We start from the raw sequence: 26,329 nt of genomic DNA on the forward strand, positions 1-26,329 counted from the left end.
TAGTAAGACCTGATTTCCCTTTACAGAAACCATGTTGACTTTTGCCCAACAATTTATGTTCTTCTACATGTCTGACAATTTTCTTTTTATTATTGTTTCAACTAATTTGCCCAGTACTGACGTTAGACTTACCGGTCTGTAATTGCCGGGATCACCTCTAGAGCCCTTTTTAAATATTGGTGTTACATTAGCTATCTTCCAGTCATTGGGTACAGAAGCTCATTTAAAGGACAGGTTACAAACCATAGTTAATAGTTCCGCAATTTCACATTTGAGTTCTTTCAGAACTCTTGGGTGAATGCCATTTGGTCCCGGTGACTTGTTACTGTTCAGTTTATCAATTAATTCCAAAACCTCCTCTAGTGACACTTCAATCTGTGACAATTTCCTCAGATTTGTCACCTACAAAAGACAGCTCAGGTTTGGGAATCTCCCTAACGTCCTCAGCCGTGAAGACTGAAGCAAAGAATTCATTTAGTTTCTCCTCAATGACTTTATCGTCTTTAAGTGCTCCTTTTGTATCTCGATCGTCCAAGGGGCCCCACTGGTTGTTTAGCAGGCTTCCTGCTTCTGATGGACTTACAAAACATTTTGTTATTACCTATTGAGTTTTTGGCTAGCTTTTCTTCAAACTCCTTTTTGGCTTTTCTTATTACATTTTTACACTTAATTTGGCAGTATTTATGCTCCCTTCTATTTACCACAAAAGGATTTGACGTCCGCTTTTTAAAAGATGCCTTTTTATCTCTCACTGTTTCTTAAGGCTCTTTTTTAGTTCTTTTACTGTGTTTTTTAATTTGGGGTATACATTTAAGTTGGGCCTCTATTATGGTGTCTTTGAAAAGTGTCCATGCAGCTTGCGGGGATTTCACTCTATTCACTGTACCTTTTAATTTCTAATTAACTAACCCCCTCATTTTTGTATAGTTCCCCTTTCTGAAATTAAATGCTATAGTGTTGGGCTGTTGACGTGTTCTTCCCATCACAGGAATGTTAAATGTTATTATATTATTTTGGAACACCTATCTGTCTCTGTCCTCTTTCCTTGCACTACACTGGAAGGAGGATGAGACCAACATCACCAGCTGCTTCCACAGCGATAGACGCTGATACCAGGTACAAGATCCTGCGTCCTGTGAAGGGGGAACATATAGGTTTACAATGGTTTTCATTTTTCCCTGTAACACCTCGGCATGGTCTGGTCTGACCCAGAGAATTCAAAAAGGCTGCAGCCCATGAGCCCAGCTGGCAGGACGCAGCTACGTACCCTTCCCTTGATGGCCACCTCAGTGGATGCTTTGGTCAAGACCATGCTCCGGCACTGCTCAGTGAGGTTGGCCAGGTTGGTGTTGATATCAGGGTTGGGTCCCCCTGCTGCAAAGGACAGAGATGGAGCGTCACAAGGGAGGCACAGCTGGGACCCCACTTGAGGGCAGTCCTGACTCCCAGCCCTCACTGCTTTAACCCACCACGATCCACTACCCTCCCAGAGCCAGGAATAGAAACAAGGTGACCCCCCTGCTGTAACCCACTATCCAATTGCAGAGGTAGCGATGAGACCCAGGCATCCTGGGGCTCCTGGTGACCCTCCCTGCCCCAAATTACCTGTTCCAGGGCCCTTCCCCTCTTCAGCCACCGTTAGCTGTTATCTTAGGCCGCCTGAACCACAGAGACTGGGCTGCCCCCTCTTATGCGAAACATCTGCGAGAGATGGGGAGAGACTCAGCCACCGTAGGGGAGGTGCTGTGAAACAAAAGAAAGGTCCAGTGGAGAAAGGATGAGAAGGGGAGACTCTACCCCTCAGACCAGCATCCTCTCCTCCAGCAGCCAAGAAGGATGCTGGCCTTGGGTTAACAGAGGTTAGGGGGTGCTGTGGTTAGGGGCAACAGGGTCAGTGCTAGTGGTCAAGGCTGGGCTGGCAGGGCTCTGTAGCCACAGCCTCTGGCTGGGCCCTGTCAAGTCCTGGGAGGCTGGGAAGTCTCTGTAATGCCCCCTCTGGCTGCAGCGGGGCCTGTGGGGCACGGGGAAGCTGGCAGGGCTCCGTAGCACTCCCTCTGGCTGGGGCTGTGTCACGCACAAGATCCTTCCCTTCCTCCCCCCCACGATAGCATTGCGGGTAAAGCGCTGCAGCATGGCGAGCTTCTGGAAGAGCTGGCTGCACTCGGTGTCCCGCAGGCCCTTGATGTGCTTCACCTTGGACCATTTGTTGTGACGGGCTGGGGGGGCACCTGAGGTGCGCAGGGCCCGGCACAATGAACGGGGGGCAGGGGCAGCTGCTTCAGTGCCAGCACCGAGGCCAGAACATGGCATCTGATGGGGCACCTGCCCTCCCCGGGGCGCTGGGAAGGGACATGGGTGTGATCCCCTGGAAGTAACACACACACCAACATCACACAGCCAGACCCTTGTCTTACTGTGACACACACACACTCCACAGTCACGTTGTGATCTGTAAACCACTCACATCACACAGCCTTCCTGTACCACTCAGACCCACACCCCAGACCCAGCCTGGGGGGGATCTCCTCAAATACACACACCAACCTCACACAGCCTAGCAACAGGAGAGTGGGTTTGTGTGGGGGGGAGGTGAAGAGAAAACCTGGATTTGTGCTGGAAATGGCCTAACTTGATTATCATACACATTGTCAGGAGAGTGATCACTTTAGATAAGCTATTACCAGCAGGAGAGTGGGGTGGGGGGAGGTATTTTTTCATGCTTTCTGTGTATAAAAAGATGTTCTACACTTTCCACAGTATGCAGCCGATGAAGTGAGCTGTAGCTCACGAAAGCTTATGCTGAAATAAATCGGTTAGTCTCTAAGATGCCACACGTCCTCCTTTTCTTTTTGCGAATACAGACTAACACGGCTCTTACTCTGAAATCTAGCAACAACCACCACGCACCTGCCCTGCTCCCAGCTCCCCACGGCACAGCGGGGCCCCGCGCACAGCCCAGGGGCGGGGACCGGGCTGCCCCGTTACGGGCTCCTGCCGCCCGGGGAACACGTGCCGCGAGCGCCCCCAGCGGCCAGACTCGGGACCGAGGCGTCCGGGGGCGGGGGGCTGGGCCGGAGGGTCGCTGCGCTGGGGCCTCCCCCGGCTGCTGGAGCTGGCGGCGCAGGCGCTGGGGCCGGGCGGGGAGCGGGCGGGAGGCGGCCCCGGGGAGGCACCAGCTGCGGGGCGGGAAGTCGCTGCCCGGGCGGAGGAAGCGGCCGGGGCCGGAGCCGAGCACGGCGATGGCTGCAGCGGGGCCGGCGCAGGTAGGACGCGGGGCGGGGACTCCCCGGCCGGGCACTGGCTGGTCCCGGCTGGGGCCGAGGGGGGCCGGGGCCGGGTCCCTCCCGCGCTAGTGACCCCGGGGCTGGGGGCTGCCGCAGCCGGAGCGCTGGGGCCGGGGAGCGGCGCTGGGGGCCCCGGGCCGGGCGGACACGCGGAGCCGGGCCGAGGAGCCCCGAGGCGGCCGAGCCGGGGCCGGGAGCGGGGCCGAGCACAGGCCTGGGGCGGAGGCGGGGACTCCGGCCGGGGGAGGAGCCTGGTCCCTGCCCTGGGATTCGGGCCCTTCCCAGCGCCCCGCCCCAGAGCCCCCTGGGGAGCCGAGGGCGGCTCCTGTCCCCGGCCAGCAGGGCCCGAGTCCCCGGGGGGTTGTGCGGGGGGGTCTCCCTGGGTCACAGCTGCTGGGCTGGGGGTTCCCCGGGGGCCGCTGCCCTAGAACCCGCGTCCCCTGCTGAGAGCCCGGGCTGGGGCTGGAGCGGAGGGTGCTGAGTGTGTAACGCTTGTGCCAGCAGCTGCGGGTGGCGTTTGAGGACGTGGCTCTGTATTTCAGCCGGGAGGAGTGGGAGCTCTTGTCCCGGCCAGAGAAGCATCTGTACCGGGACCAGATGCTGAGGAATTACCGGGCCCTCGTTTCCTTGGGTAAGGACCAATTTATCTCTACTCATAGCTGTCCAATGTCTGTGTTCCCTTGATGCCACCCCTGGCATGTGCCACCCCATGGCTGAGTAGTGTCAAATGACAGCCTCTTTCAGTTCGGCTTCCTGTTGAAGAACTCAGGGCTACAGAGCCTGGGGCTAATCTTAGTTGTAACTTGTTTACTTGCATTACCTACCTCACCTCAGTCGTGGTACAGGGCTGGTTCCAAACAGCACATGAGCAAATAAGGGAGGAAGAAAACTCTTCTTCTGCTTGTTACAGCTCCCCACCTCCCCAAAAAGAATGAACATCATAAACTTAACAACCGTGGAGTTGACCAATACTTGCATCCTAAGCAAAAGAACTGATAAGTCTGTGTAACGGTGACACCTGGTGACACCTGCCGTGTCTAAGTCCCCAAAGCAAATTGAGACGGGTCATAGACATTGCTGCTTCAGAGTATGAACTGAACTTGCCTGTTGGGAGACAGGAAGAAATTTCCTCTAAGGAAGGTTTATTTCATTACTCTCCTGCTTGGGATCTCCTGCGCTTTCCTCTCAAGCAGCATCCGAGATTGGGGCCCCATCATGCCAGGTGCTGTGCAGACACACCTTGACTGAGATCGGGGTCCTGTTGTGCTGTTTAGCTGTTAGCACTCAAGAAAGAGAACTCGGAGTCATGGTGGATAGTTCTCTGAAAACATCCACTCAATGTGCAGCGGCAGTCAAAAAAGCAAACAGAATGTTGGGAATCATTAAGAAAGGGATAGATAATAAGACAGAAAATATCATTTTACCGCTCTATAAATCCATGGGACGCCCATATCTTCAATACTATATGCAGATGTGGTCGCCCCATCTCAAAAAAGATATATTAGTATTGGAAAAGGATCAAGAAAAGGCAACAAAAATGATTAGGGGTATGGAACGGCTTCCGTATGAGCAGAGATTAATAAGACTGGGACTTTTCAGCTTGGAAAAGAGACAGCTAAGGGGAGACTGAGGTCTATAAAATCATGACTGGTAGAGAAAGTAGGTAAGGAAGTGTTGTTTACTACTTCTCATAACACAAGAACTAGGGGTCACGAAATCAAATGAGTAGGCAGCAGGTTTAAAACAAATAAAAGGAAGTATTTCTTCACACAATGCACAGTCAACCTGTGGAAGTCCTTGTCAGAGACTGTTGTGGAGGCCAAGAGTATAACGGGGTTCAAAAAAGAAGCAGATACATTCATGGAGGACAGGTCCATCAATGGCTATTAGCCAGGATGGGCAGGGATGGTGTCCCTCGCCTCTGTTTGCCAGAAGCTGTGAATGTGAATCCAGGAAATGGATCACTTGATGATTACCTGTTCTGTTCATTCCTTCTGGGGCACCTGGCACTGGCCACTGTCAGAAGCCAGGACACTGGGCTTTGGTCTGACCCAGTAGGGCCATTGTTTGGTCTGCACCAACATATAAATGAGTCCCTGTCCCCAAAACTTCAGTAATAAAACTGATTCTTTCCCCCCAAACAGGCTATTCAGGTTCCACACCAGATTTAATCCACAGAATTGAGATAGAGGAGGCAGAGCTCTGGATCCGGGATGCCGAGGACTCCAGGGAAAGCTCGGGGCCTGAGAGCCCCTCCCAAGGTGAGTCATCATAACCCAGTCTGTGGCGGTTCAATGACAAGACGGGACACAGCTTTTAGCAAGCAAGCGGCTGGTCTGCTAACAGGCTTCTGCCTGTCAGCTTTCCACCTTCCCCTTTATTCTCTCTCTCCCCCCGCGCATTACATTCTCCAACAGATAAAAGGAATACACTGGCTTTGTTTAACATTCTTATTTACCAATTTCTATCTACCGCGTTCCTTGCTCTCGGGCCTTGAGCCCAGTCCTGAGAGGCTTCCCACGGTTCATGTCATTTGGGCGAGATTCCAAGGTTGATGCCCTTGAGAGGAGCTGTGTGTGCACAGGTCCAGCACAACACTCCGGGTGTGCCCTGAACGTTGCCAAGTGCATGAACCTTGTATGAATCCTACACCCAGTCCCTTCTGATTTACATACCTGCTAGCAGAGGGCTCCTTCATGTAGAAGGCAAAGGCCAAGTGAGATGCACTGGCTGGGAGCAGAAGGGGACAAATGGAGACTGGGAATTAGGGGCCAGTGTTTATCTGGGAGGGGAATGAACCACTGGGAGAGCTCCCCACAGGACGCAATAGATTCTCCCTCACTGGAAGTCTGTCAGTGGAAATGGGGTGTGACTTTCTCAAAGCTTTGTTCTTCTTCAACCAGGAGGTAGGAATCACGGGGGAGAGATTCTTTGGCTGCGATAGACGGGAAGCCAGGCTGGATGGGCACAATGAGCCTGTCTGGCCTTGATATCTATGAATCCTGGAAATCCTAGAAACACAGAATTAGAAGGCACCTCAGTAAGTCATCTAGTCCAGTCAGTCCCCTGCACTGAAGCAGGACTAAGTATTATCGAGTCCATGCCTGACATGGTCTTAAAAACTTCCCATGATGGAGATTTCACAACCTCTCCAGGTAATTTGTTCCAGTGCTTAACTACCCTTACAGTTTGGAAGTTTTTCCTTATGTCCAACCTAAATCTCCCTTGCTGCAATTTAAGCCCATTACTTCTTGTCCTGGCCACAGTGGATAAGAACAACAATTTATCACCCTCCTCTTTGTAACAACCTTTTACGTTCTTGAAGACTGTTATCAAATCCTTTCTCCCCCTCCCCCGCCCCCGGCCGTCTTCCCTTCTCCAGACTAAACAAACCCAATTTTTTTCAATCTTACCTCGTAGGTCATGTTTTCTAGACCTTTAGTAATTCTTGTTGCTCTCCTCTGACCCTGTCCAGCTTGTCTACATCGTTTCTGAAGTGTGAGGCCCAGAACTGGACACAGTATTCCAGTTGAGGATTCACTTTGTTGACTCACTTAGTTTGTGATCCACTATAACCTCCGATGGTTTTCTGCAGTACTCCTTCCTAGGCAATCATTTCAATTCCGACCATTTCTCCATTTTGTCAAGATCATTTTAAATTCTAGTCCTGTCCTCTAAAGGGTTGCAACCCCTCCCCAGCTTTGAATCATCCATAAACTTTATGAGTGCACTTTCCATGCCATTGTCTAAATCATTAATGAAGATACGGAATAGAACCGGACTCAGGACAGATCCCTTTGGGATGCCACTCAAGATACCCTTTCAGCTCATTAGAGAACGATAAGAACCACTCTCTCAGTGCAGTTTTCCAACCAGTTGCGAACCCACCTTACAGTAGCTTTGCCTCGGCTATATTTCTCTAGTTTATTTATGGGAAGGTCATGTAAGACGGTATCAAAAGCCTCACTAAATTTGAGATGTGACATCTACTGCGTCCGCCCAGTCCAAAGCTTGTTACCCGTCAAAGAAGGATGTTAGGTTAGTTTGACATAATTTGTTATTGACAAATCCATGCTGACTGCTAGTTATTACTTTATGTCCTTCTAGGTGCTCACAAATAGAATGTTTGATTACTTGGTCTATAAATCCCTGAGTTGTCCTTATCCCGTTTCTATACCTAGGTACTATATTTGCCCTTTTCCCATCCTCCGGTCTCTCAACCATCCTCCACACATTCTTAGAGATAATCACTAATGGCTCAGAGATCTCTTCATCCAGTTCCTTAAGTATTCTAGGATGTATTTCATCAGTCCCTGCCAACTTGAAGACCTCTAACTTGTCTAAGTAATTCATAACTATTTTCCTTGCCTATTTTAGGCGCAGATCCTACCCCATTGACACTGATGTTGACTGTGTTAGTCAGCTGATCACAGCTAACTTTTTTGGTGAAAACTGAAACAAAAGAGGCATTTAACTGTTCGGCCATTGCTGCGTTTTCTCTTATTCTCTTTCCCTCCATTTAGGAATGGGCCTAGGCTGTCCTTGTTTTCCTCTGCCTTCCCATGTATTTGTAAAATGCTTTGTTTTTTCCCTTTATATTACTGCCTAGTTGAATTCGCTTTTTTGCCTTGGCCTTTCTAATTTTGTTCCTACAGGCTTGTGGGTTTGTTTGGGGTTTTTTTTGTTTTTTTTGTTTTTAATATTCATCCTTTGTAATTTGACCTAGTTTCCACTTCTTGTATGACTCTTTTTTTTGAGTTTCCGGTCATTGAAGATCTCCTGGTTAAGCCAGGGAGTCTTACTATCATACTTCCCATCTTTCCTAATCATTGGATATCTGTGACCTACGATGGGACCTAAAAATGATGGGGCCTCAAAGCTGTGACAGAAATGGATCAGAGATGGGGAGGTGATTCTTAGGGGGCTTATTCCTTCACCCGCTTACTTTCCTGGTCCTTCTCGCATGAACAGAGAGCAACAATACCCGAAGTCCAAAGGTGCAAACAATTCGATGTTTATTGGGGTGAACTTCCAGCAAGCATGATTCCAGTTTCCTTCCTTAGTGTCCCCCTTCCCAGCTCTGACACCACAGAGCCTTACACCTGTGTCCCTCTTCCCATTCCTGCCCTTAGCCAAACATGATTCCAGTTTCCCCATCCCCATTCCTTGTTCCCATTTCCCCCTTTAGCAAAACATGATTCCAATTTCCTTACCCCCATTCCCTGTTCCCATCACCCACACCCACTTCCTGACTGACTACAGACTATACAGTAAAACTTGAATTTTGCTTAGCTATACCTAAACCAATCATTTTCCTGAAATTTAACTCACCAATCCTAACATATTGTAACATGATTATGTAACCAATTATATCCCACCACCTTAATTAGTTTACACCCAGCAAAATTCATTATACAGCAGACAGAAACAATCACAGAACCAGACAGAGATTATACAGACAAAAAATAGCAAAGTGGGAACTATAATGACAAAACAATACAGAAGTGAGGATTTCACATCCCAGCTATTGATAAGTGAGTTCTTGCCAGACAGGATGCTACCAAACTAAGTTTCCTTTTACATCTTCTAGGCACTTCCCTTTCTCTGGAGGTGATAGGCATTATCAGGACAGGATTGTATTCCTAACAGCCCAATAGCACCTTCTTTCAATGTGACTAGTTTGGAATGGGAGGATGTGACCGGTCGCTTCCCAGCTTATGGCTGCCTCTGCTGCTTAGCCAAAGGCCTTAGCCTAAGAACAGGGCCTCAGACTGTCACAGTAAGAGAAGGCCCTTACACTGGCAGACAGTGATTTTGATTCTTTCTTTTATACCTCTAACTAGCCAAGTGGTAAAAATACACCTAAATTCTTAGAGTATAGGCCTTTACAGACAGGTCTGAATATCTATATCCTAACAGTGATGAACTTGGAAGAGATGTGGGGTGATGGATGTGATGGGTTGGATCACAGAAACCCCCTTGGGGTTGCCAACTGATGTACCAAGGCTACTTCTGAACCTGCTTTCCCTGCCCTGGCAGCTTGGGACTTCAGTGCCCTGCCTGGTTTGAGCCAGACCCGCTAGCCTGCTGCAAACCCAGACCCAGGTCTGAACCACGCCCCCTAACAGCTGTAGGCTTAAACTGAAAGCAGCTTAAGAAGTGTTCCTGTCAAGATTCCATACCACCATTAATGGTCCACACTTTGCATAATTACAATAGGCCCTCAGAGTTATATATTATATTTCTAGTTTCAGATGCAAGAATGAGACATTCATACAAATAGGATAAACACATTCAGTAGATTATAAGCTTTGTAATGAGACCTTTTGCATGAAGCATGCCTCAGTTACATTATAGTCACACTCATTAGCATATTTTTATAAAATCATATAGAGTGCAATGTCACAGTGGATTTGAGAGATGCTGAGGGAAAGAGAGAGGTCTCTGTGGTGGGGGAGCATATGGGGCCTGCATTTCCCTAGTGGGTAGGACTTTGCAGCAGGATTCAAAACATCTTGTTTCGGTTCTAGAAGTGAGTCACTGTAACTCCCCCATGCCTCAGTTACCCCACCTGTGTAATGGAGAGGGCACTGGGGCTGTGAGGATAAAATATGTGTGTGTCAGTGGATCTGGCACTGGGGGGCAGACAAGCACCTGGGTAGAAAGACACTCCTACTGGTCCATAGACCACAACACCACCTTCTAGGCTTTCCGCACCTCAGAAAATCATACCGAGGCAGGGGCGTCCGAGAGATTTTTCAGACGGGCTTCATGCCTCTGCCCCTCCTGACTCAAGTTGTGTGCGCTGGTGTTCTCTGGCCCTGGGCACCTGGATCCAGACATAGCTCAGACAGGCAAAAACCTGCTTGCAGCCTGGGAGAACATCCCCGAGTCACTGGCCCTTGGCAGAGAAGGCGCTGTCCTCTCCAGGTTCCCACCCCACCCCCTCTCTGCCACTTCACATAACACGTGATCTCTCAGACTGGAGAAACATGTCCCCGGCGAACAAGGAGAAAGCTGGGAATGACTCAGGGCAGGATCAGTCATGTACGATGAGTGCGGAGGACGCCATTTTGTAGAGCAGGTCTCCAGTATTTGCAGCGTTTCACTGTAATGCTCTAAAACTGCCCCACGTGCCAGGCAGCTGCTGCTGGGGGCACGAACGCACATGGGAGCCAGAGGAAATTATCCTGTGTAGCACGACTTGGAGTATCCTGGTGTATGGGCTGGGTGTGAGGGAGAGGGGGTGGGATGGCCTTTGTCACATCCCCCTTTCCTCCTGCTCTCTCAGTGGCACAAAATCATTGTCACTTACATTGCTTCAGTGTCAATGCTTAGCACAGCCCTCAGCCTTAACATGGTCTGTGACAGTCTGTAGATCAAAGGCCTGCTGGGTGGCAGCCGTTCACCCCTTCCAGCTCAGCAGTGTCACTGATTGTCTTGTGACACAATAGAGACCTGTTTTTCAGGTTACATCTCACAAACCCTGAGTGACTGGTCATCCCCTCAAACCTCCCCCCAACCCTCTTGAGGTTTTAGTTTAGTTTTGCACAAAGAGTGAAACAGGCTCAGGGTAGATGACATCTTTAGAAGGAATTCCTTGAAAAGGACTCACTCCTGCACAGGAATAAGCTACGCTGATGTAAGCAGCTTTATACCAGTCTCAATGTGTCCACGAGGGGATTGTAGATCCTAAACTGGTTTCAAACTAATATAGTTTAAACAGAGCAAATACTGGGGAACGAGAGACGTACTGTAAAACAGGAGACAGTACAGAACCAGCAACACGTAAATAAACCCCTCTGATGGAAATAAAACCAAAATCAGTGAAAACAAAACCCGGATCCTGTGTGTTAGCACTTAGTTCTGGATGAGGGCCCCGTTGTGCCAGACGCTGCCTGTATCCTGGGCAGGCTACAATTTAAGCATCGAACAAGACCCAAGAGGTGCATGGCGCACGTGGGAGCAGGTGCTAGGTGCTGCACAAACAGCATAGGGTAGAACCACCCTGAGTCAGGCTGCAGATTTGTGTCAGCATTTCCTATCGGAAATTACGGAGCAGTTGTAGTAAATTTAGTAAAAGTCACAGGTCACTAAATGTACTGTGACCGCTCCATGATTTTTCACAAAACCTGCCCTCCTCCTCGCCCTGCCCAGGAACCCTCCAATACTGCAACCCTAACTGCAGGCTGATGCAGAGGCGTTGAGGCAGGCTGGAGAAGATATGAGTGGCAAGTCCATTCACTGAAGTTTGCCCCACCTCCCCCACCATCATGACTGGGGGCGGGGGCAAATCTGAGTGGCACTGTAAGTCCGCAGGCCAGGTCTCAGTACCCAGAGCAAGACTTTGGGTCCAGCCCTGTGGGACAGGAGCCACCATTGCTGGGTGAGGCACCCATCCAAAAAACAGTCACAGACAAATGGGGAAATCGCTCCATCCTTGAAATTTTTCCTTCCTTGACAAACCTGTAGCCTTAACTATGAGTTAACACTGGGATTACCTCTGCTCTCTCCAGCAGGGCTCGGGATACTGGGGGGACCGAGGACACCGTCTGAGTGTGGGGAGAGCGCGGCAGGAACGCAGGATCCAACAGCGCACAAAAGGACCCATGCACAGGACGCAGTCCGTCCCCCGAATAAACTCAGCAAGAGACTCCCCATGGGCCGGTGTCCCTATCGCTGCGCTGACTGTGGCAAGAGCTTCAGACAGTCCTCAATCCTGAGAACACACTGGTTTACGCACACTGGGGAGCGACCATACCACTGCTCTGACTGCGGGAAGAGCTTTGCACAGAGCTCACACCTGAGAACGCACCAGCGCACGCACACCGGGGAGCTACCGCACCGCTGTGCTGACTGCGGGAAGGGCTTTGCACAGAATTCAAGCCTGAGAGCACACCAGCGCACGCACACCGGGGAGCGACCGTACCGCTGTGCTGACTGCGGGAAGAGGTTTTTCCGGAGCTCACACCTGAGAACACACCAGCACACGCACACCGGGGAGCGACCACACCGCTGTGCTGACTGCGGGAAGAGGTTTTCACGGAGCTCACACCTGAGAAGACACCAGAGCACGCACACCGGGGAGCGACCGCACCGCTGTGCTGACTGCGGGAAGAGGTTTTCACGGAGCTCACACCTGAGAAGACACCAGCGCACGCACACCGGGGAGCGACCACACCGCTGTGCTGACTGCGGGAAGGGCTTTGCATGGAGCTCAAGCCTGAGAGCGCACCAGCGCACACATCAAGGAGCAGCCACACCATTGTAACGATTCTAGTAAGAACTTCAACAGAACCAATGCACTGATCAAGCACCAGTGCACGCACACTGCCGGGGAGGACATTCCGATGCATTGGCTGAAGCAGGAACTTTGCACCGGCCTCCTCCTTGCTATCACATCGGTTCATTCACAGCCGAGAGCGGCCATACAGCTGTGCTGGCTGGGGCAAGCACTTCGCTAGATTGGCCAACCTCTCAGCACCCGGTCATGCACCCCAATGCCCTTCTGCCACCTGCAGGGCCTCAAGGGCTTCTGGCAGTCAGTGAGCCTGACACAGCTCCAGCAGATGCAGATCAGGACATAGTCCTGTCGCCAGGATGCCCAGCAGAGAGATGGGGGGGAGGGGGACAGGGAAGGGGACTTGGCTTAGCAGTGTGTGGAAGAGCAGACAGGTGGAGTGTATTTAGAGCAGATGGTCACAGCCTACTGCATTAGGTGGGATCCAACCAGGTCTCTCTCTTTCTGTCCCACACTCACTCACCCTCTCCCCCTCCCCGCGTCTCAATGGGACGAAGCTAGGAACTTCCCCCACACGTCTACCTTGGTTCCAGCCAGAGGATTACTCTTGGATGACATCTAGAGGTGGGATTTGCAGTCCTGTCTCAGCATGGATTGGGCTGAGGGGCAGGACAACCTAGTGCAGGGGTGGGCAAACTTTTTGGCCCGAGGGCCGCATCGGGGTGTAAAGCTGTATGGAGGGCTGGGTAGGGAAGTCTGTGCCTCCCTAAACATCCGGGCCCCCGCCCCTGAGGGCCCCTCTCAGAACCCCCAACCCATCCAGTGCCCAATGCTCCTTGTCCCCTGATCGCCTCCTCCCAGGACCCCCCGCCCCAACTGCCCCCCACGGGACTCCATCCCCATCCAACCCCAGCTGCTCCCTTTCCCCTGACTGCACTGACCCCATCCACACCCCCAGCTCCTCACAGGCTCCCCAGGACTCCCATGCCTGTCCACCCCCCCCCCCCATTCCCTGTCCCCTGACCGCTCCCAGAACCTCTGCCCCATCCAACCCCCCTGCTCCCTGCCCCCTTACCATGCCGCTCAGAGCAGCAGGACTAGCAGCCGCACCGCCCCGCTGGAGCCAGCCATGCTGCCCATGCAGCTGCGGGGGACAGCGGGGGAGGGGCCGGGGGCTAGCCTCCCTGACCGGGGGCTCAAGGGCCGGGCAGGACGGTCCCGCGGGCCAGATGTGGCCCACAGGCTGTAGTTTGCCCACTTCTGACCGAGTGTGTGTGATTGAAAAAAGACTCAGGAACTGCTCATGCCGTCTATTCTAAATAGAAATGTAACAAAGAAGAATTATGTACCTAATCTGTAACAGAGGTCTGTCTAACCCAGTGTTTCTTTCCTATTAAAGAAGCTGATGCATTCACACAGCATGTGGAGAAGCCAATGTAAACAGTGTAACCAGTCAAAATGTTCTCGGGCCCAACTGCCCATGAGGCCTGATGAACTGTGTGACTGGCAGGTGCACAGAGAGAGTTTCCCATTTATTTGTTTTCTCCCTGCCTTATTTGTCTGACTAGAGTCGGTTCTTGAGGCAACTCTTATCAGACAAATAAGGCAGGGGGAAAACACTGCTGCTGCAACAGCTCCCCACCTCCCCCAAAAGAATGAACATCGTAAATTTAACAACTGTACAACTGAACAATGCAAAAGAACTGGAATGTCTGTGTAACGGTGACACCTGCCATGACACGTTGTGGCCGATTTGCCTTAATGACATACCTGAAACATTTGAACCACTGTAAGATGGCAAAGGAGCAAAGTTCCCTTCTTCCAAAGTCTTCCCCATGATTCTCCATACAATTTTGCAACCCCGATGTGGCCCTCTGGCCAAAAAGTTTGCCCAGCCCTGTGTCAGCAGAATGGGATATTTCTATGGAACATCTAGAGTTAACCTCAGCAAGGCTTTAAACTCGGCCCCCACTGCAAAGTGAGAAGGGTTGTAAAAGCTGCCGATTCAGAGTACAAGTGAGAGACAGGAAGAAATCTCCAATAAGGAAAATTAATTTCATTACTCTCCTTCTTGGGATTGCTTGTACTTTCCTCTGTTTCAGATTGGACAGATTGGTGTCCTGTCATTCCAGATGCTGTGCCAACATATTAATGAGTCCCTGCCCCCAAAACTTTAGTAATAAAGCTTTCCCCCCAAACAGGCTCTTCAGGTTCCAAACCGGACTTAATCCACTGGATCGAGCTAGGGGAGGCAGAACTCCAGATCCGGGATGCCGAGGGCTCTCATTGGGAGCTACAGCAGCACATCATTACTGGGCACCCCAGGTTACCGGGCAGGCGGTGACATGCCCCCCCACCTCTCCTTACTAGTTTGGATTACACCCTGGATTGTGATTGTCTCATTGGACAGTGAGAATGGACACAGCTCATATCCTGGTTGGATGTTCCAAGATTCTGCCATGAGTATGGGTCATTTCCTGATTGGCCCAGGCCAGCTTTGCCCAGCAGCGTGACCAGGCTGCACCATCCAACAGAAATGGTATAAAATGTGCCATGTTGTTCGGCATGTCGCTTCCTCAAGTCAAAATGTCTGCACGAAGGAGACGTGAGTGGGACCAGCAACGCCTGGCCATAGAGAACACCGCCTGCTGGGTAACAATTTTATTCTGGTTGCTGACAAGCACCCTACTAACTCCCTCCTGTAAAGTCTGATCTTGGACAACCGCTGAGAAATCCACCCAGAGAACAGGCGTCTGGCTGACACAGCACATTGAGTGAATCGCCGGAATGAACTCTCTCTCCGTCTCTAGAACCAGCCACTGCAACGGTGAAGCTGAGCTAGAGAAGTCACCTCCATGCCAGCTCCAACAGATATGTAAAAAAAAAAAAAAAAAAAAAGTCATTTTGCTGTATATTGGTTAATGAACCATATTTACACACTGGTTAATGAATTGACAGCGTGGTTGTGTTAAGCGAACTGCTTCATACCTGAGTTAACACCCTCTGGGCGCCTAAAATGTCTGATGTGCAGAGGCGACTGGTAACAGCTGGCAGTGGTGAGGGGCACAATGTAAAGGCTCTGGTGGTGTGCTGCAGGTTCAGGGCAGGTACTCAAGCGACAAAGGAGTTTTGATTTCTAGACCTACTTTTGATGTCATTGTGTCTGGTTGCTGCCCCCACCCTTCAGGGTGCCACCTGATACACTTTGGGTACCACTGAGCCTGCCTGCTCCACCAGCCTGGGCTCCCTTACCCTGTCCTGCTGAGCCAGGCCCTCCAGCCTCCTTCAGCACACACACAGGTAGGGCCGCACCCAGCTGCAGAGAGACACCGACACTGAAACCAGCACTGCAGGGGAAGGCTTCAACTAAGGAATTGCTCAGCACTCAAGTGCACAACCCCTCTGGAGTGTAAACCCAAACTTACATCGTCGTGCACTGCATAGAGAACTATACGGCATAAGCTCATGAAATTCGTCCCCTTCCTCAGCGTGGAGGAAGTAGTGTGGTTTTAGCGAAAACGAACCCAAGTTTATTAACTACAAAAGATCGATGTTAGTGACTATAAGAGAGAGCAAAGAGATCAAAACAGATTACCGATCAACTAAAACAAACATGCAAGATAAACTCAATACGCTAAAGAAACCAGTTATCAGCATCAATTTCTCACAGCATCTTGGGCAGGGATTCACTGAAAACCAAACACTGATTATGTCGCTCCCCTGCCTTAAATAGGTTTCACATATGGCCAGAATCCCTTGTTTTCCAGGGTGATTCTATCCCCAGTCAGTGGAAAAGTATTAATTTTATCATGGAGTTCAGTATCTGGCGACGTGATCATATGACCCTGCAGCCACAACTCAAAGTCTGTTTGCTGGGTCCACTGGAAGGCTTTCCAGGAAGGTGGGATATTGGAATCTTAAAAGACATATTGTTTTTCCTCGTAGCCCATCCAGACTGATTGCATTGTCTGGTGGGCGTTCCCTGGTGAAAACCCACTTGTAATTGATTCATAATCAATATTCCTAACTACAGAAACCAAAATGAAACATGGTTACAAATAGGATAATCACATCCAGTAATCATAACCTTTCCAGTGAGACCTCACATAACCCATCTTGCATAAAATACATCTCAGTTATGCTATGAAGAATACGGAGCGGAGTGTCATAGTCATGTTTTACGAAACTATGCCATAGCACACATGAAGCAGCTCTGGGTTGCACTGATGTACTGTATCAATTTGAAGAACAGAGATATTTGCAAACTGAATTTTTGATATGATCTTTTGGGGCTCTTGTGATAATATCAGCACCCAATCATTATGTCAGGAATCAGTTCTAATTTAACCATATACAATTATTTCCCCCCTGCATTTGAATCCGCTCTCTCTGCTGGATTTACAAGGAAAGCTTGGCTCTCCTGGGCATCACAAGTATCAGAAATCTCATGCTAACCCTTCTGGGGACTATGACGTCTCTCTCCTGGTATCTATAGGTTCACAGAATGCTGAATATGGGGCGTCAGTAGCAAAGCTGGAAACACAGGTATCATGGCAGCAGGGGAGGGGTTTGAAAGAATTTTTGGAACGTTAATTAAAACAGATTTCTGTGCTCAATCTCTTGTGCCCAGTCTAGTGAGCAGGGACATTCCAGTCACCTATCTGAGGTTGCCTACAATTCCATTTTCTCTTTACAGTTCACTTTTAACTAGAGATAGACCCCAAACTAGGACACAGAATCCAGACCGCTCAGAAACATGAGGAAAATCAGATCTAGGTGCAGATTTCAACTTCACAGCTCAGGTTTCTTTTTATGATGGCCCATTTCAGAACTCAAATCCCAACACTCTTGTGAAGTGACTTGAGTTTGGATCTGAAGATTAGGAGTTTGAATTTGGATCAAAGCTTCACAACTGACCCACTTGTGCTATTAATGTTACAAAGTTGAATAGTCGCAAAAAGAAAAGGAGTACTTGTGGCACCTTAGAGACTAACAAATTTATTAGAGCATAAGCTTTCGTGAGCTACAGCTCACTTCATCGGATGCAGCCGATGAAGTGAGCTGTAGCTCAAGAAAACTTATGCTCTAACAAATTTGTTAGTCTCTAAGGTGCCACAAGTACTCTTAGATTAGATTAGATTACTGACCAAACAAATTAGCCTTCCGCTCTGATCCAGTCTGGCTATTCCCTATGACTTAAATCAGTGGCTCTCCACCTTTCCGGAATACTGTACCCCTTTCAGCACTCTGATTTCTTTTGCGTATGCCAAAGTTTCTCCTTACTTAAAAACCACTTGCTTACAAAATCAGACATAAAAATACCAAAGTCTCCCAGCACACTAGTACTGACAAAATGCTGACTTCCTCCTTTTTTCCATATAATTATAAAATAAATCAATTGCAATATAAATATTGTACTTGTATTTCAGTGTATAGTATATAGAGTGGTATAAACAAGTCATTGTCAGTATGAAAGTTTAGTTTGTACTGACTTTGCGAGTGTTTTTTGTTAGCTGTTGTAAAACTAGGCCACTCTCTAGATGAGATGGTGTACCCCCTGTTGTACCCCCTCAGCATACCCCCAGGGGTATCTGTACCCCTGGTTGAGAACCACTGACTGAGTGATATGCCCAAGGTCAGAGAGGGACCAAGTGGCAGAACTAGGAATAGAAACCACGAGTCCTGTAGTCCAGGCCAGCACCATAATTACAAGACCTGCCTCGCTCCTTCATTCAAGGCTCCAAACGTCCCATTTTAATATATTTGTATCTTGTGATTTTGTAGCGTTTTTAATGAGGTTTTATGATGTTATACCCTCATAATCACTAAAATGGTGATTATCCAATATGAAGTTGGACACTTAATATGGTGTCTCTTTGCCACAAACGACTCCATCTTGTTTCAGCTGGGTGGTGGTGGTTTTGCACCTTTTTGAACTTTGGCGGGAAAGGGCAGCTAACAGGCCACAATGAACTGGTTCTGTAACTGACAGTTTACCTCAGGTCTTCCCGTCACAGAACCGTTAAAAGGAACTGCGTGATGTCACCACAATGCTCTCCGTCACAGAGGCAGCCGAGCGCTCTGGCGTTCGCACGGTCCTCAGATCACGAATCAGCGAATCCTGAGAGACAACTCATCCTCATCCATCACATCCACGTACCTGCTGCATCCAGGGTTCCTGGCCGTACCCCTGCTGTTGGCTCCAAGTCCAGCTACAGCACAATCCAGCGTTCCTCCCTTCGGGCCATCACCAGGTCTGGGGGCAGTAGGTCCTGGGTCCGACGCACTCCAACACCCAGCCTATCCGGAGAAAGCATCTGACAGCAGCAGGACTTTAGGGGATTTTATCATTTTCGTTTGCTTCAAGCTCCTTGTATTGTGATCCCAGTTTGCTTAGGTTTTATTACAGGTGTGTTTCCTTTTCCCCTTTTCCCCAGTTATTGTAAACCAACCTTCATACACTTACCTTTTGTTAACATAAGTATGGCCATACTGGGTCAGACCAAAGGTCCATCCAGCCCAGTATCCCGTCTACCGACAGTGGCCAATGCCAGGTGCCCCAGAGGGTGTGAACCTAACAGGTGATCAAGTGATCTCTCTCCGGCCATCCATCTCCACCCTCTGAAAAACAGAGGCTAGGGAGACCATTCCTTATCCTTCCTGGCTAATAGCCATTAATGGACTTAATTTCCATGAATGTATCCAGTTCTCTTTTAAACCCTGTTATAGTCCTAGCCTTCATAATCTCCTCAGGCAAGGAGTTCCACAGGTTGACTGCACGCTGTGTGAAAAACTTACTTTTCTTTGTTTTAAACTTGCTGCCCATTAATTTCACTTGGTTGCCCCTAGTTTTTATATTATGGGAAGAAGTAAATAGCTTTTTCTTACTCACTTTCTCTACACCATTCATAATTTTATATACCTCGAGCATATACCCCCTTAGTCTCCGTCTTAGTTGACCTTCTCTGAACTTTTCTAATGCCAGTATATCTTTTTTGAGATGAGGAGACCACATCTGTACGCAGTATTGAAGATGTGGGCATACCATGGATTTATATAAGGGCAATAAGATATTCTCCGTCTTATTCTCTATCCCTTTTGTAATGATTCCTAACATTCTGTGTGCTTTTTTGACTGTCACTACACACAACGTGGACGTCTTCAGAGAACTATCCACGATGACTCCAAGATCTTTTTCCTGCTTAGTTGTAACGAAATTAGCCCCCGTCGTATCATATGTATAGTTGGGGTTATTTATTCCAGTGTGCGTTACTTTACATTTATCTACATGAAATTCCATTTGCCATTTTGTTGCCCAATCACTTAGTTTTGTGAGATCTTTTTGAAGTTCTTCACAGTCTGATTTAGTCTTAACTATCTTGAGCGGCTTAGTAATCTGTAAACTTTGCCCCCTCACTGTTTACCCCTTTCTCCAGATCATTTATGAATAAGTTGAATAGGATTGGTCCTAGGACTGATCATTGGGGAACACCACTCGTTACCCCTCTCCATTCTGAAAATTTACCATTAATTCCTATCCTTTGTTCCCTGTCTTTTAACCAGTTCTCAATCTATGAAAGGATCTTCACCTCTTATCCCATGGCAACTTAATTTACATAAGAGCCTTTGGTGAGGGACCTTGTCAAAGGCTTTCTGGAAATCTTTTGGAACACCTATCTGTCTCTGTCCTCTTTCCTTGCACTACACTAGAAGGAGGATGAGACCAACATCACCAGCTGCTTCCACAGCAATAGACGCTGATACCAGGTACAAGATCCTGCGTCCTATGAAGGGGGAACATATAGGTTTACAATGGTTTTCATTTTTCCCTGTAACACCTCGGCATGGTCTGGTCTGACCCAGAGAATTCAAAAAGGCTGCAGCCCATGAGCCCAGCTGGCAGGATGCAGCTACGTACCCTTCCCTTGATGGCCACCTCAGTGGATGCTATGGTCAAGACCATGGTCTGGCACTGCTCAGTGAGGTTGGCCAGGTTGGTGTTGAAATCAGGGTTGGGTCCCCCTGCTGCAGTGGACAGAGATGGAGCGTCACAAGGGAGGCACAGCTGGGACCCCACTTGGGAGCAGTCCTGACTCCCAGCCCCCACTGCTTTAACCCACCATGATCCACTACCCTCCCATAGCCAGGAATAGAAACAAGGTGCCCCACCTGCTGTAACCCACTATCCAATTGCAGAGGCGCCAATGAGACCCAGGAGTCCTGGGGCTCCTGGTGACCCTCCCTGCCCCAAATTACCTGATCCAGGGCCCTTCCCCTCTTCAGCCACTGTTAGCTATTATCTTAGGCCGCCTGAACCACAGAGACTGGGCTGCCCCCTCTTATGCGAAACATCTGCGAGAGATGGGGAGAGACTCAGCCACCGTAGGGGAGGTGCTGTGAAACAGAAGAAAGGTCCAGTGGAGAAAGGATGAGAAGGGGAGACTCTACCCCTCAGACCAGCATCCTCTGCTCCAGCAGCCAAGAAGGATGCTGGCCTTGGGTTAACAGAGGTTAGGGGGTGCTGTGTTTAGGGGCAACAGGGTCAGTGCTAGTGGTCAAGGCTGGGCGGGCAGAGCTCTGTAGCCACAGCCTCTGGCTGGGCCCTGTCAAGTCCTGGGAGGCTGGGAAGTCTCTGTAATGCCCCCTCTGGCTGCAGCGGGGCCTGTGGGGCACGGGGAAGCTGGCAGGGCTCCGTAGCACTCCCTCTGGCTGGGGTGGCAGGAGCCCGTAAGGGGGCAGCCCAGTCCCCGCCCCTGACATGTGCGTGGGGCCCCCTTGTGCTGTGGGGAGGTGGGAGCCCGGACTCCCTCTGCTCTGGGAGGGGAGTGGGGACTAGTGGGTACAAGAGGGCCTCGGCTAGGCTGTGCAGCGTGGGAGTGTCACAGTAACACACGGGTCGGGCTGTGGTTGTTGCTTGGCTGCCTGAGGTTGGTGTGTGCATTTGAGGAGATCAACCCCCAAGCTGTGTGTGAGTCTGAGTGGTACAGGAAGGCTGTGTAACGTGAGTGTTTTACAGATCACAACATGACTGTGGAGTGTGTGTGTGTCACAGTAAGACAAAAAGAAAAGGAGGACTTGTGGCACCTTAGAGACTAACCAATTTATTTGACCATAAGCTTTTGTGAGCTACAGCGCACTTCATCAGTGCATAAAGTGGAAAGTACAGTGATGAGATTTTATATATACACACAGACCATGAAAAAATGTACATTGTAAGGAGAGTGATCACTTAAGATGAGCTATTACCAGCAGGAGAGTGGGGTGGGGGGAGAGAAAACCTTTTGAAGTGATAATCAAGGTGGGCCATTTCCAGCACATTTCCAGGAGTTAACAAGAACGTCTGACAGGTTTCAGAGTAACAGCCGTGTTAGTCTGTATTCGCAAAAAGAAAAGGAGTACTTGTGGCACCTTAGAGACTAACCAATTTATTTGAGCATAAGCTTTCGTGAGCTACAGCATCCGATGAAGTGAGCTGTACCTCACGAAAGCTTATACTCAAATAAATTGGTTAGTCTCTAAGGTGCCACAAGTCCTCCTTTTCTTTTTAAGAACGTCTGAGGAACAGTTGGGGGGCGGCGGGGGCGGGGGGAGAATAAACAAGGGGAAATAGTTTCACTTAGTATAATGACTCAACCACTCCCAATCTCTATTCAAGCCTAAATTAATTGTATCCAATTTGCAAATTAATTCCAATTCAGCAGTCTCTGGTTGGAGTCTGTTTTCAAAGATTTTTTTTTTCTAGGGTGCCACAAGTCCTCCTTTTCTTTTTGCGAATACAGACTAACACGGCTGCTACTCTGAAACAATAAGACAAGGCTCTGGATGTGTGGTGTGTTTGTTGTTAGGCTGTGTGATGTTGGTGTGTGTGTTACTTACAGGGGATGACAGCCTGGGGTGTGATCCCCTGTAACGTGTGTGTTAAACGACAACTGTGTGTGAATTAGAGGAGGGCGGTGTGTTCATGAGCGTTACAGGAGCTCACACATGGCTGTACTGTGTATGTGTGTTTCAGGAGTTCACACCCATATCACTGCCCAGTGCCATGGGGAGGGCAGGTGCCCCTTACAGATGGCGTGTTCTGGCCTCGGTGCTGGCGCTGAAGCAGCTGCCCCTGCCCCCCGCTCATTGTGCCGGGCCCTGCACACCTCAGGTGCCCCCACCCACCGGTGACAACAAATGGTCCAAGGTGAAGCACATCAAGGGCCCGCGGGAAGCCAAGCACAACCCGCTCTTCCAGAAGCTTGTCATGCTCCTGCACTTTGCCCACAAAGGTATGGGGAGGAAGGGATGGATCCTGTGTCTGTGTGACACAACCCCAGCCAGAGGGAGTGCTGCAGAGCTCTGCCAGCTTCCCAGATAACAGCTAACGATGGCTGAAGAGGGGAAGGGCCCTGGAACAGGTAGTTTGGGGCAGGGAGGGTCACCAGGGGCCTCAGGACTCCGGGGTCCCATCTCCGCTCTGCAAGGGGATGGTGAGTTATAGCAGAGGGCTCAGAGTCAGGACACCTTGATTCTATCCCAGGCTCTGGGAGGGGAGTGGATCGTGGTGGGTTGAAGCAGAGGGGGCTCGGAGTCAGCATTGCCCTCGAGTGGGGTCCCAGCTGTATCTTCCTTGTGACGCTCCATCTCTGTGCACTGCAGCAGCGGGACCCAACCTTGATTTCAACACCAACCTGGCAAACATCACTGAGCAGTGCCAGAGCATGGTCTTGACGCAAGCATCCACTGAGGTGGCCATCAAGGGAAGGGTTCGTAGCTGCGTCCTGTCAGCCGGGCTCATGGGCTGCAGCCTTTTTGAATTCTCTGGGTCAGGCCCAACCTTGCCGAGGTGTTACAGGTGTCACCCTGGATGCGGCAGGTACGTGGATGGGATGGATGAGGATGAGCTGTCTTTCAGGATTTGCTGACTCGTGATCTGTGGACCGTGCTAACGCCACTGCGATCGGCTGCCTCTGTGACGGACAGCATTATGGTGACGTCACGCAGATCCTTTTAACGGTTCTGTGACGGGAAGACCTGAGGTAAACTGTCAGTTACAGAACCAGTTCAGAGTGGCCTGTTAGCTGCCCTTTCCTGCCAAAGTTCAAAAAGGGTGCAAAACCACCACCCCCCAGCTGAAACAAGATGGAGTCTTGTTGCTTGTGGCAAAGAGATGCCATATTAAATGTCTGACTCCATATTGGATAATCACCATTTTAGTGATTATGAGGGGATAACATCATAAAACCTCATTAAAAACGCTACAAAATCACAAGATACAAATATATTAAAATGGGGCGTTTGGAGCCTTGAATGAAGGAGCGAGGCTGGGCTTGTAATTATGGTGCTGGGCTGGACTACAGGACTCGTGGTTTCTATTCCTAGTTCTGCCACTTGGTCCCTCTCTGACCTTGAGCAAATCACTGAGGTCAATGGTTCTCAACCAGGGGTACAGATACCCCTGGGGGTATGCTGAGGGGGTACACCAGGCAGTACACCATCTCATCTAGAGGGTGGCCTAGTTTTACAACAGGATACAAAAAGCACTCGCAAAGTCAGTACAAACTAAACTTTCATACTGACAATGACTTGTTTATACCACTCTATATACTATACACTGAAATACAAGTACAATATTTATATTGCAGTTGATTCATAATTACATGATAAAAATGAGGAAGTAAGCATTTTGTCAGTACTAGTGTGCTGGGAGACTTTTGTATTTTTATGTCTGATTTCGTAAGCAAGTGGTTTTTAATTGAGGTGAAACTTTGGCATATGCAAAAGAAATCACACTGCTGAAAGGGGTACAGTAGTCCGGAAAGGTTGAGAGCCACTGGCTATTCCCTGTGACTTAAGTCAGACTGGATCAGAGAGGAGGCCTCATTTGTTTGGTCAGTAATCTAATCTAACATAGTTCAAGTAGGCACTAGACAGCATTTTATTTTTATTATTCTTGTAACCATTTCTGACTGTTATGCCTCATTGCTGTACTCACTTAAAATCACTCTTTGTCACTAATAAACTTCATTCATGGTTTCATCAATTCTGAAGCACTTAAAGGAGAGGAAAGTGATCAGGACCAGTCAGCATGGATTCACCAAGGGCAAGTTATGCCTGACTAACCTAATTGCCTTCTGTGACAAGATAACTGGCTCTGTGGATCAGGGGAAAGCAGTGGACATGTTATTCCTTGACTTTAGCAAAGCTTTTGATACAGTCTCCCACAGTATTCTTGCCAGCAAGTTAAAGAAGTATGGGCTGGATGAATGCACTATAAGGTGGGTAGAAAGCTGACTAGATTGTCAGGCTCAACGGGTAGTGATCAATGGCTCCATGTCTAGTTGGCAGCCGATAGCGAGCGGAGTGCCCCAAGGGTCGGTCCTGGGGCCGGTTTTGTTCAATATCTTCATTAATGATCTGGAGGAGGGCGTGGATTGCACCCTCAGCAAGTTTGCAGATGACACTAAACTGGGAGGGGTGGTGGATACCCTGGAGGGTAGGGATGGGATACAGAGGGCCCTAGACAAATTAGAGGATTGGGCCAAAAGAAATCTGATGAGGTTCAACAAGGATAAGTGCAGAGTCCTGCACTTAGGACGGAAGAATCCCATGCGCTGCTACAGACGAGGGACCGAATAGTTAGGCAGCAGTTCTGCAGAAAAGGACCTGGGGGTTACAATGGACAAGAAGCTGGATACGAGTCAACAGTGTGCCCTTGTTGCTAAGAAGGCTAAAGGCATTTGGGGTTGTATAAATAGGGGCATTTCCAGCAGATCGAGGGACGTGATCATTCCCCTCTATTCGGCATTGGTGAGGTCTCATCTGGAGTACTTTGTCCAGTTTTGGGCCCCGTACCGCAAGAAGGATGTGGATAAATTGGAAAGAGTCCAGCGGAGGACAACAAAAATGATTAGGGGGCTGGAGGAGAGGCTGAGGGAACTGGGATTGTTTAGTCTGCAGAAGAAAAGAATGAGTCGGGATTTGATAGCTGCTTTTAACTAGCTGAAAGGGGGTTCCAAAGAGGATGGATCTAGACTGTTCTCAGTGGTAGCAGATGAGAGTACAAGGAGTAACGGTCTCAAGTTGTAGAGCGGGAGGTTAGGTTGGATATTAGGAAAAACTTTTTCACTAGGAGGGTGATGAAGCACTAGAATGGGTTACCTAGGGAGGTGGTGGGATCTCCTTCCTTAGAGGTTTTTAAGGTCAGGCTTGACAAAGTCGTGGCTGGCATGAGTTAGTTGGGGATTGGTCCTGCTTTGAGCAGGGGGTTGGACTAGACGACCTCCTGAGGTCTCTTTCAACCCTGATATTCTATAATTCTATGGATGGACTCCTAGGAAAACCAATAGGTCTTTTAAGATTCTAATGTTCCTCCCCTGACTTCCAAGCCAGCTGTCCCCCCACATCATGGAGACCTGGGTCCCCACACACCCCACACTGTGAGTGGGCTGCATAGGGCCCCAGAATAGCTAGGGACGGCCCTGCCAGTCGCCTCTGCGCCTCATACATTTTAGTCGCCCAGAGGATGTTAACTCACATACGAAGCAGTTAGCTTAACACAACCATGTTGTCAGTTTATTATCCAGTATGTAAATATGGTTCATTAACCGATATGTAAATATGCAAAATGATTTTTTTCTACATATCCATTGGAGCTGGCATGGAGGTGACTTCTCTAGCTCAGCTTCACTGTTGCAGTAACTGGTTCTAGAGACGGAGAGGGAATTCATTCAGGTTTTTCACTCAAGGTGCTGTGACAGCCAGACACCTGTTCTCTGCATGGATTTCTCAGTGATTGCCCAAGACCGGACTAGAACAGACA

The 26,329-nt window shown here is 49.3% G+C and overlaps 1 protein-coding gene across 1 annotated transcript; it reads left to right on the forward strand.

Moving 5' to 3' along the window:
• Window positions 1-3,239: 3,239 nt before the first annotated feature.
• Window positions 3,240-13,468, forward strand: LOC141989692 (uncharacterized). Its single transcript, XM_074956627.1, has 4 exons — window positions 3,240-3,263; window positions 3,789-3,915; window positions 5,429-5,545; window positions 11,801-13,468. Exons 1-4 carry the CDS (start codon window positions 3,240-3,242, stop codon window positions 12,553-12,555), a joined length of 1,023 nt encoding a protein of 340 aa, XP_074812728.1. The 3' UTR covers window positions 12,556-13,468.
• Window positions 13,469-26,329: the final 12,861 nt, after the last annotated feature.

This window comes from Natator depressus, chromosome 6, assembly GCF_965152275.1.
Source record: "Natator depressus isolate rNatDep1 chromosome 6, rNatDep2.hap1, whole genome shotgun sequence".
NCBI lineage: Eukaryota > Metazoa > Chordata > Testudines > Cheloniidae > Natator > Natator depressus.

Excerpts from the sequence above, each read along its gene's own strand:
- LOC141989692 (XM_074956627.1), top strand. The coding sequence starts at position 3,240 with ATGGCTGCAGCGGGGCCGGCGCAG. Across the intron at positions 3,264-3,788 it reads CTGCAGCGGGGCCGGCGCAG|CTGCGGGTGGCGTTTGAGGA; the intron begins GTAGGACGCGGG and ends TTGTGCCAGCAG. Across the intron at positions 5,546-11,800 it reads GCCTGAGAGCCCCTCCCAAG|CAGGGCTCGGGATACTGGGG; the intron begins GTGAGTCATCAT and ends TGCTCTCTCCAG.